The sequence below is a fragment of the Xyrauchen texanus genome, chromosome 10 (genome assembly GCF_025860055.1).
Source record: "Xyrauchen texanus isolate HMW12.3.18 chromosome 10, RBS_HiC_50CHRs, whole genome shotgun sequence".
Lineage (NCBI taxonomy): Eukaryota > Metazoa > Chordata > Actinopteri > Cypriniformes > Catostomidae > Xyrauchen > Xyrauchen texanus.
In genome coordinates, this window is record NC_068285.1 from 45,928,054 (window position 1) to 45,940,161 (window position 12,108).

A 12,108-nucleotide genomic window follows, 5' to 3' on the forward strand; every position below is an offset into this window, starting at 1 on the left:
ACAACAGGACAATAACCCTAAGCACATTGCCAAGACAATGCAAGAGTGGCTTAGGGACAACTCTGTGAATGTCCTTGAGTGACCCAGCCAGAGCCCGGACTTGATCCCAATCAAACATCTCTGGAGAGACCTGAAAATGACTGTCCACTGATGGTCCCCATCAACCTGAAAGAGCTTGATCCCCAAATCCTGCTGTGTAAAGCTTGTCACATCATACACAAAAAGATCTGAGGCTGTATTCGCTGCCAAAGGTGCTTCAACTAAGTACTGAGTTAAGGGTCTGAATACTTATGTCAGTGTGATATTTCAGTTTTTATTTTTAATACATGTGCAAAGTTATCAAACATTTTGCTTTGTCATTATGGGGTATAGAGTGTAGATTTATGTGAAAAAATAACTAAATCATTTAAAGAATTTTAGCATAAGACATCACAAAATGTCTGAATATTTAATGTATGTCCAAACTTTTGTCAGTGCCCTCAAAACAATTCATACAGTCAACGAAACAGACTCTTAATTTAGCAGAACAACTCATTTTCACTGCATAATGAAGCAATGTACTGATTTAAGATGCATTTAATGCATTTATTAAAACGAAATATTAACAATCATAGATGTTTTCTCTTTTGAATTCAAAACATATTCAGCAATAGACACAACTCTACTTTTGAAATAATACATTTATCATAAAAATCCACTATAAAGACCCTTGTCCATGTGTTTTTGTAAAATTTCTCTAAATGTCTACTTGTTCCTGCTCTTCCTCTGGAAAAAGGATGAGGAAGTTTACTGTAAAAGAAATCTGTCTTGCTATATTGTATAGACTTACTTAAGACAGCACTGTAAGCACATGTGGTACAGTAACTGTGGGCATTGATTGTGGCATGCAGACCAATGCCATTCCTCCCTCTTCTTTTGTCTGTGTTAACTGTTTGGAGAACAGTGACATGAGTTTTGAGAAATGTGTAATATCGATCGAGAAAAACTGTAAGCTTGTCTTTAAAGCGGTTTATAAAACATACACACACTTTGCTGTCATTCTAAAACACATCTGCATGTACGAATACATCTTTCTGCCGATAGTGCTCATCAAACATTATTATACAGACACGATCTGCATGTATTTGACCATCACTTTATTGCGAAGCCTGACACTTGGACACTTGTTAGCTGAAAAATGTTTAATTTCCATATGCAGAGCAGCTGGATATCAGATGGAGTAATATTACACACTCAATGCAAATCAGCTGACAACGAGTGCCAATAAAAGTCATGACATCAACGCTCCTTACCACACTAAAAGGAAATAACATGAAATGATGTCAAGGGGCTTTTTAATCTGTCAGAATCTATCAGATTATGAATCCACAGACACAATGAATTATGCAGTTCTGTCAGTATTAATTTACAATAAAAGTTTTGTGAATGTGTTTTATTATCTCATGGAAAAGTTATTATTTTTGTTCAAAATATGTGTCACATGTTTGCATTTACTTTTGCTAAAGGCCATTCATCTAAATTGACCCTAATGACATATGTCTTTCATACCATTATTCTCTAGATTTTGCCTTTTGCCACATTTACCGTGACGACATTTAACGCATGGTAACAAAAATGTTGCAGGTATCACCAATTTCTTGTGCATGGCTCTTAACCAAGGTTTCTCCAGAGAAATAGTCTCTATAATAAAAGAAGTGTACTAATAGCTAAATGACTGCTTTCAATAGTTAGTATTAGTATTGGGGGGGGTCAATTTGGAATGCCCAATTTGGAAGTCCTCGTTGTGGTGTAGTGACACCTCAATCCGGGTGGCGGAGGACGAATCTCAGTTGCCTCCACATCTGAGATCATCAATCCACGCATCTTATCACGTGGCATGTTGAGCGTGTTACTGCGGAGACCTAGCGTGTGTGGAGGCTTCACGCTATTCTCTGCAGCATCCACGCATGACTCACCACGCGCCCCACCGAGAGCGAGAACCACATTATAGCGACCACGATGAGGTTACCCCAAGTGACTCTGTTTGGCCAATTTGGTTGCTTACGAGACCTGCCTAGAGGCCTTCCGCACACCGTCAGCGTCAATACTCGCTGAGCTACCCAAGCCCCCCAATATAAAGCGTTCTTAATGTGACATTATAAAAGAAAAGATCTTGACATTTCAAGCTTTGAAGTCAACTCGATTCTCAAAGCCTCGGAATCGAAGAAGTCTTAATGAAGATCTTAAAGGTATAGCTCACTTTCTCTCACCATTTACTCACCCTCATGCCATCCCAGATGTGTATGACTTTTTTTCTTATGCAAAACACAAATTTTTAGAGGAATATTTCAGCTCTGTTGGTCCATATAATGAATGTTAATGGGTGCCAAGCTCAAACAAAGCATGTAAAGGTAGCATAAAAGTAATCCATAAGACTCCAGTGGTTTAATCACTTTCGTCAGAAGTGATATGATAGATGTGGGTGAGAAACAGATCAATATTTAAGCCATTTTTTACTATAAATTCCCCCTGCACAGTAAGGTGTCATTATGCATGAATGAATGCAAATTGACAAAAACAAAAGAAGAATTTGAAGGTGAAAGTGTTGATTGATAGTAAAAATGACTTCAATGTTAATGTTTCTCACCCACACCCATTACATCACTTTTGAAGATCTGGATTAAAACACTGGAGTCATATGATTATTTTTATGCTGCCACTATGTACTTTTTGGAGCTTCAAAGTTCTGGTTATCATTCACTTGCATTGTATGGACCTACAGAGCTGAAATATTCTTCTAAAAATCTTCATTTGTGTTCTGCTAAAGAAAGTCATACACATCTGGGATGAGTGAGAACATTTTTATTTCAGGGTGAATTATTCCTTTAATACCATGAAACCTTTGATGCTAATGATCAGGCAACCCAGGGAACTGATTTCAAAACAACATTTCATGTCCATTTATTGATTTATTTGGTTAGTCGCCGTGCAATAAGAGGAATAATGTACTCACTTCTGCTTTATTTTAGACTGTCTAACTGTACATTGTACATAGCATGCTCTTTAAACAAGGTAGTTAAAGGTGGTGTTGTCGACTAATGGTAAAAGTTGGCAAATAAAGAAAGCCATTGGATTGAACTCAAATCTCCAAGCTGGTTTGTTACCATTGAACAGTGTTTAAGTATTTCAATTTATCTCTTGCGCCCTCTTGCTGTAGGAAATCTCAACGCCACAACTTTTTCTACCCCTAGATGAAACCTGGACGCTTTAAATACCGGCGAGCAATGGGAGGGAGAGTGCCCTGAACTGGCGTTGATCCATGATGGAGGGTGGTGTGTTCTGTTATGTTAACTCTTCACTTTATTTAGTTGACCAGCTACTGGAAGATTGCTTCTAAAACCACCAGGCCAATTTAACTTAAACTTGTGTAAAATCACCATGCAACAACTGCTTTATACAGCACAATGAGCTAATAGCTAACAGCTGTGTTATTGTTTTGGTCAGTTTGTGTCGTTTTTAAAATGATGTCACGTCATTAGAGGCGGCGCAACTATGACGATCAGCCTATAATCCCACCCACGTTGAGGCGGCAGTAAACTGCAGTGTAAAAGTGCCTAAAAGGTGTGTGTGAGAGGTATTTGAATATGCAAACCTGGGCGTTGTTGAAAACTGGCAGTTGAGTAAAGAGGGAAGCTAACAATATATCAGCCCTCTTTCCAGTCAAATTATACAAGCATTTTTCTACTTTGACCAAGTAAAAAAAGAAAATGTAAACAGTTAGAAACATGCATTTATATACTAAACCAACAAGCTGATTTTATTAGTATTTAACAAATTTAGTTTTCCTCTACAAATGCAGACAGTAGTTCAAAATACTCAGTCAGGAAGAGAAAATTAAGCACTTTTTTTTGTCAAAGCTCATTTAAATAAAAAAAAAAACAGAGTAAAAATAAAAAGCAGATTTAACATGACATACATCATCCCTCCATCACAGATAACAGAAACATGCTAGAGCAGTGCATCATGGGAACGTTTCGGACACATGCATCACAGAAAACAAAATTATCTTCCGTTAAAACAACAAAAGTTAAACACCCCATCATGATAACTTCACAGATAAAAAAAACAAAAACAAATCTTGTATAAAAGTATCTTCAATGCAACATTCACATCCAGCTGCAGGTCTTGTGAAGCCTTGACACAGTTTACCAAGAGATTTGAATGAACTCTCATTTGGTCAAATTTATTTTTGGAACCCTGTTGCACAGTATAAATCCAATGACAAATGACATATGACATTTCAATTAAACGAAGTATCCATGGAAACACTTCCTGTGATCTACAGTAATTTAATCAGTTATGAGTTTTCTGATTACACCTTCCCATCTCCATTTTTAAAATATTTTTTTCATACAGCTTGAAATCTTAAATTTAACTTAAGACCACTGCCTGAGAAAACAACTCAAATAAAAATCTAAACTCCAGAAAATGTGCATCTGCCAGATGATTATTGTATCATGTTAGTGGTTTGTGACAAAAGCAGCAACACATTGAGGACATTTACAGAATCAAAAGATTTGTAACGTCAAATCATTTTAAATCTAAATCACAATCTCACTTACGCTCTATAAAACATTTCTGTTAATTAAATCATTTTGTAAATCTGGCCTGAAATATCAAACAGGTTGATATAGTTAACAAGACATTTCTGTGAACCTTTTTTTCAAAGTCAACATATGCTCTCATGCTGAAAACTGAACATTCACTACCAGCAGTTTCAGAACTGAAAAAAGAGAAGGAAATGTACAAATGCCTGACTGCGGAAGGGCAAGATTACACGCACAATTATGTTTTATATTCAAATGAATATTTATAAATCACACGCACCTGGTATAAGCACAACTTTAAATAATCTCAATAAAAATCTGTAAAAAAAACAAACAAACAAACAATACAACATATAAAAACAAGGACAGCAGATGATAAATTGCATACAGGAAAAGAGCCTGAACACAAAACACACCAACGATTACAGTTAGGGTCACTGTATGCATTTCCATTTGTACCCCTGTGCAGTCCACTAGTGGAAAATACACCACACAATCCGTATAAGTGCAATGGACTGTTTATGTTGGGCTGGAGAAAATAATGCTTCATTTACCTACTGATATATTATTTGGACTAATATCATAATGATCATGTGATCATTTGGGACAGTTACACTACTTCTCCATGTGCATTGTGTGTTGAATCATGATCAGATTGGATTTGAGAGTCAGTTTAAAAGTTATTCCCATTATTTGCGGAGATGAAATAAAAAATCGTCTTGCACTGGACTATGCAGGGCAGCAACAATGTCCTGAATCCACATCATCTATAGACCTGTATGTATATTTTCTAAATAGAAAAAAAAATCCCTGGTTTTCTAAACCCTCCGTTTAAAATGATCCTCTCACACGGTTCCACCCTGACTTATGAAATAATCCGCTCCCCTCCGTCTCGGTGAAGGTCCGTTGCCATGGGGGTGGTGGTGGTGTCGGCTGCGGAGGGAGGTGTGATTGCCATGGTGATGGTGCGGGGTTGGGGACGGGGGTGGGTCTCTGAGAGAGGGCGGGACTACAGAGGACTTGATTGGGATGATCCTGGTGTCCATGACCTCACAGTCCACTTGCATCATCATCTCATAACCGCCCTGGGATGAGTTATACACTGAATCTACAGAGCAAAAAATGACAATAACAGTGCACATTGAGAATCGTTCACTAACAATTGTGTACAAGCGTTTCACTCATGCAAGAATGCAGGAAAGGTAAACATTTTTCACCGGATTCACAACAGACTCGTATGCACAAATGTATCCTTACCCTGTTCTAGAAAATCCACATTATTCAAAACGAGGGAGACACACCCACAATTAGCAGTTAGCATTATATTCTGTACATCATTATGTCATCTGTATGGATGAACGGTGATTTCAAAATACTACTGAAAGATAGTATTATGGTAGTATGCCATCTTTAACTCAGTTCTGATTCATTTGAGCATATTTCAGTTATAATGTTCATTTTGCTTAAATATGAATGATATTCTCTCTTAGCTAATGCTGTTCATTATAAAAGGGGAACTCCTAACTAAGTACATTTCGAAAATATTTATTTAATTTATTTTCGGTCACATTCACAAGTATTTACATTGATATGTAAAACAAGTGCGTCTCACAGAAGTGATTCGGTTGAGTGCATACTAACTGGATTGAGGGGAGTCGGAAGGCTTCTTTAACGCATCTCGGCTATGTTGGAGTAGAATTAAATGTTTCCTATTTTAGTTAATAACAGAAAGGCTATTAAATGGTAAATGGTCTGCACTAATATAGCGCCTTTTTTAACCTTAGAGGTAACCAAAACGTTTTATACTGTGCCCCATTCACCCACACATTCACATTCACACACCAATCAATGGTGGCAGAGCTGCCATGCAAGGCGCTAGCCTGCCATTGGGAGCAACTTGAGGTTCAGTGTCTTGCCCAAGGACACTTCAGCATGTGTAGTCATGTGGGCTGGGAATCGATTAGCGGATGACCCACTCTACCACCTGAGCCACTGCCGCCCCATTAAAGAGACAATATTCAATGACAAATGGACTGAGTGGATCTTGTCTTTTGACACACACAGAATGAGTCAAACCAAACTTTTACTCATAACACTCAAATTGTCTCGCTTCTCCTCTATATGACTCAATCACTGGAGAGTGAAATCCAAACATTTACCAGCCAGTGGAGAATCGCAGACATGTTTAGTCGCATTGCGTGAACTACTCACATTGTAGAGGGCTGCACATATGAGTAAAAGATCGATCCTTGGGTTTTAAAAACGTATATCGGGATCGTTCAAATAAAGCTTGTAATGTGTACACATGGTTGGTGAATGAGAGCCGTTGAGAGCAGATCTAGCTCTAAAACAAACATCAACTGACCATTGATGGCCATCGCAGGCATGACCAGAGACATTTTGGGTCGAGATGTTTTATTGTGGCTGATTGCAGGTAACAGCAGATGATCCTAGAAAAGACCGAAGAGAAGTTGTGAGGTGACATGGAAAAAGGTTGCTCAGATCGGTCATATCAGTGTGCTGTTCCTCTTACCCGTCTGAAGGACACAACATAAAAAGTGTCCTCACGACGATCAATAGCATCAAGAAAATCACTGTAACTGATCTCTGGTCCAGGCAACACCTGCAGCTGACTAAACAGAGAAAAGTTCATTCAATACAGATATTTCCATAAGTCATATCACCCAAGATTGCTGTGAGATGCAGCTGTTATTTACCTTTCAATGGAGCGATGGGTCTGAATCGGCAGGTATCTGGAGAAGTTTGTCTTCCTGTGCTGAGCTTTCTGTTAAATACAATGAAACAATGGAAAAACCACACACGTGATCTGATAAGAGCTGCTTGTCAATTACACTAATGTTACATTTACTGCACCTCATCTCTGCCTGTACACATGTGGACTCATGCAACAAATGTCCCTGTACTTGAGCATACTTGACCATGGGAACTGCATTGTATTGTTCTGAACTCAACGGTACTGAATTGAAGAGAAATGTATTGCTTTGAATTTAATTTACATGTTCTATTGAAATGAATGGAAGTGCATTGAACGGCATGTCATTCAGGCTGGTTTTGCTCATGTTGAGATATCTGTGGTTTCAAACCTGAGCTATTTTAGTTTTCTTCGCTATCTTGGGTTTTCCATCAGACTTGCGGTTGTTTTGATGCCGATGAACCCACCCTCGCAGTTCATCAGCCAACCTGATGCAGAAACAGAGACAGATAATAAAACAGTCTGTTAATAATCTGCATCACTTCACATGGGCATTACATCATGGGAGTAAATCAAATCAATTTATTAACTCCAAAAAAGTAAGCAAAATGCTTTCATATTGACAAATAAATAGACTTTTAAAATGTAGTTAAATGTAAGTAAAAACTTGGGCACAAGTGGGAACAGCTGGTGTTTGTTTTTGTTTTTAACCCTATGCCAACTTCTATAACAAATTGTGGCGACATCTAGCTTAAAATAGAACTATTACAGCTGATAAAATAAATGCTTTAATGCATGCGATTAACTTCAAATGTTAAACGCATTAATTGTTCTTTAATGCAATTAATATGTTGACCAATTTTCACATTCGATTCGGACATTTTCTGAATTTCAGTGTTCTGAACACTGGCGGGAATAGTGGAATTTTTGTGCGCTTACACACGAGTTAACGCTGTGAGTGTATTCATTTAAATGGGGATGATGCTTCTGAAGGACGGAGAGGGAAAATGTGAGGGTTTGCAATAGTGCCGCTCAGTCATCTGACCAAAAGCACTTTAGTTGCAACGCACTCATGCGTTGACCAATGGGAATCTTGGAAAGGCGGAACTAGCTATACTGTGAAATATAAAATACCATGTGGGCAAACTCGTACATGCGGTGTATTCTTTCCCGATCCTTTATTATTTTCCTCTGGCTGGCTAAAAAGAATTGTGGAGAGAGAGCCTGGAGAATAGTTTACTGGTACATTGTTGAGAAGTTGTATTATAGATAGCATCTCTATCTATAATAGATAGAGATGCTATCTATAATACAACTCTTCCCTTCAGTACAAGCCTTGCTAATGAACCTTATGAACTCCCTTGCATCAAACGCAGTGTGTAAGCGTCCTTACCGGACAATGCAGAGTTCAAAGCGGCATGAATCATGTAAACGCAGCTTCAAGATTGCTGTAGCAAAGTGGATTGCCACAATTAATATAGTGGAGGATGAAGGAATGAGAGTAATACCAATTGACATAAATATGGAAAGAATGGGGATAAGTCATTCAATTTAGTCAACCTCACACTTAGACTTTGGGAAATGCAATTATAGTGCATTTCTATTTTATACTGTAGAATAATTTGATTGGAAAATGTTAATAAATCATTGTTACATATAATTTAATTGTTTGTTTTAAGAAGGAACTAAACAGGTTTTGACTGGTATAGTATGTATGGAGTCAAATTTCAACACATTCAAAATTTGCATTTAAAGGGATAATTCACCCAAAAGTGAAAATGATCTCATCATTTATTCACCCTCATGACATCCCAGATGTGAATGACTTTCTTCTGCAGAACACAAATGAAGTTTTTTAGAAGAATATCTGAGCTCTGTTGGTCCATACAATGCAAGTGAATGGTGTCTAGAATGTTTGAAGCTCCAAAATGCAAATAAAGGCATCATAAAAGTAATTCATAAGACTCCAGTGGTTAAATCCATGACAGGTATGGGTGAAAACAGATCAATATTTAAGTCCGTAAATTACCATAAATAAAAATTATTTAATTTAATGCAAATGACCTAAAACAAAAAGAACAATATGAAAGTGAAATTGGAGATTAATAGTAAAAAACTACTTAAATATTGATCTGTTTCTCACTCACACCTATCATTTCACTTCTGATGACATGGATTAAAGGCATCATAAAAGTAATCAATACAACTCCAGTGGTTTATGTGCTTTTTGGAGCTTCAAACATTCTAGACACCATTCATTTGTATTGTATGAACAAACAGAACTGAAATATTCTAAAAATCCTCATTTGTGTTCTGCAGAAGAAACACAAATGAGCACAATTTTTTAAATTTCAATTTAATTAAAACAATACCCCCCATCCCAAAACAAACCAGCACAATCTCAAAATAAATCATGACAGACTTTTACTTAAACAGGCAGGAGTACACATTCAACATGGCCTTAATCTTGCTTATTAGTAAAACGCGGTAGGCTATATGCAAGCTTAAAATCCTCAAGGCATGTTTTCCACATTTATATCACATTCAAATGGCTTTATTTACCATTATATAAATAAATGCAAATTAGAGTTTGATCGACATTGGATTGTGCGGACTCGATTTTGTATAGAAAGAAAGCCAGTTAGTCTGCCAATAGTTATTAAATTGGTAGCCTATATTACATGTCCTTAGTATTTCCTTCTTGAGATGGGGAGGGCCAGACAAATTCTATTCAATTCTAAAATGTGCACTCCTTCAATAATCTACAACTTATTACAATTAAAAGTAAACATTGTTGTATTTCATCAACATTATATATCATCATAATCATCTACAGGTGATCATTTGTGAAATTCCGACATGTCCTAAATATTGGGAACTGCTCTGTAACAGTGTGCTTGGAGAATATACGACAGTTACGTTTTCACACTGAAGGACGCAGCGCATTCACTTATATAATAAAAAGTATTCTTTTGAAGTTTGATAACTAACATTAGGTCACATTACGATTCCTGTCTTTCCGCCCCAAAATTGAAGACCTCTTTAAATAAAAATGAATACTTTTAATCATTTGAAATATTTAAGACTTTCTATGACCTTAAACTTTGGAAAAGTTAATTTAAGACTTTATGGATCCGCAGGAACCCTGTTTAACTATGAAAGATTATGAGATTAATCGTGATTCTATATTTCAATTGAACAGTTTGCATTTATATAGATCACCTGCTTCTTTATTTAAATTGTAATACAAGGATGCATTACAGTTGGAAGTAAATACAGGGTATCTGCAGGTTTGAAGGAATGACATTTAAGACTTTTTAAGGCCAAATAAAAGAACAATTTAAGACCACTTTTGCAAAAAAAAAAAAAAAAACAAAAAAACAGCAATTCATAAGCTGATAAATACCAAACCACTGATGCTACTTGAATGTCTCTGGACATGTTGTTTTATATTTTATTGTGCATTTATGTGTTAATGCAAGATTCAAACTAAATGAACTCAAGAATGCATGTAGCCTAAAATGTTGTCTATATTGTGACCCTTCTCTTTAGTCACTTGTTTTCCAGCAAGACGTGACACATTAGACCAATGCTTTGGCAATGTCACCGCTTATGTCAAACACGGAACAAGTAAACGTTTATGGGATTACATTGTTGAAAAATGATTGAGGGCTCAAGATCTGCTGTGGTTTCAAGATCATCAACAGATCTGACTGGACTGAGATCATTTCCACTTACAACTGTGCAGCATACATTTATAGAGAACATGTTTCCATGTTTGTTATTAACTCATTATTATCATCGTACTTTTAATCGCTAAGAATATCTTTGTATTTATGATTGTTTTGTGTCATACTTTCATTTAATCATCTTATCTGTCAAATCTAACGCAAGAGTCAGTGGGCTTTCTGCCATCACTGCACATGCGCAGACCATTTAAAAATCGGTCATCGATGCTCACCCTTGAGTCTGTATGAATTTTTCTCTGCCGTGGAACAAAAAAGGAGATGTTAAGCCAAACATTTAATTTCATTCACAGTCACTGCATCTTTTTATCATTCAGTGTAAGTGAATGGTGACTGAAACTCCCTAATATCTCCTTTTGATATCCACTGAAATAAAGTCATACAGGTTTGCAACAGCATGAAGGTAAGTGATGACAATTTTCACTTTTGCGTGAAATATCTCAAGTAAAAGACAAAACTCATCAGTTACCTTAAAAATGGCCGTTTAAAGTGGACAATATGTATTGAAAATATTAACAGATTAAATTATGAAAGATAACTGTGCTGCATAATTAGATATTATGTATACTGAAAAAGATTATTTACAAAATATTAAATATAATACGTTCATATTATGAATATTATAATATTTATATCATTATATTCTGATTGTTTTGTATATTGTAATTTTTAAGAGAAAATCACTGCATATGTCAGATCTAGAGAGATGGAGATGAGAGATATAACAGGTGTAACTCTGCAGCGGAGTAGATCTGTTAGCTTTACAATTCTTGTCAAAGGTAATGTGAAATAAGGAAGCACCATGATTTGAAAGGCATCAAAAGACGTTCAAACCTCACGTGCTTGAAATTGCAACATTGACAGCTTTGGCGATTATAAGCAGGAGTGACAGTGTTACAGAGATGCAGAATAATGCCATTTGCATTTTGGATTAACAGGATTATGAAGGTTTATACTTGTGTGACATCATACGTTCAGTAAAAAGGTGCTTTCAGCACGTGCTCACGTGTACTAAACTCAAGCGTTAGCTGCTAAATGACGGATGCGTGCGAGAGAGAGAGAG

The 12,108-nt window shown here is 36.6% G+C and overlaps 1 protein-coding gene across 1 annotated transcript in view; it reads right to left on the reverse strand.

The window, feature by feature from the left end:
• Positions 1-2,969: 2,969 nt before the first annotated feature.
• Positions 2,970-12,108, reverse strand: part of atf6b (activating transcription factor 6 beta) — a 36,470-nt gene continuing 27,331 nt past the window's right edge. The window contains exons 13-17 of the mRNA XM_052135532.1: positions 7,691-7,787; positions 7,304-7,371; positions 7,120-7,219; positions 6,952-7,036; positions 2,970-5,694 (exon numbers count right to left, since the gene is read on the reverse strand). Of these exons, the coding sequence (XP_051991492.1) occupies positions 5,432-5,694; positions 6,952-7,036; positions 7,120-7,219; positions 7,304-7,371; positions 7,691-7,787 (613 nt within the window). The 3' untranslated portion in view covers positions 2,970-5,431. The remainder of the gene's footprint in view (positions 5,695-6,951; positions 7,037-7,119; positions 7,220-7,303; positions 7,372-7,690; positions 7,788-12,108) is intronic.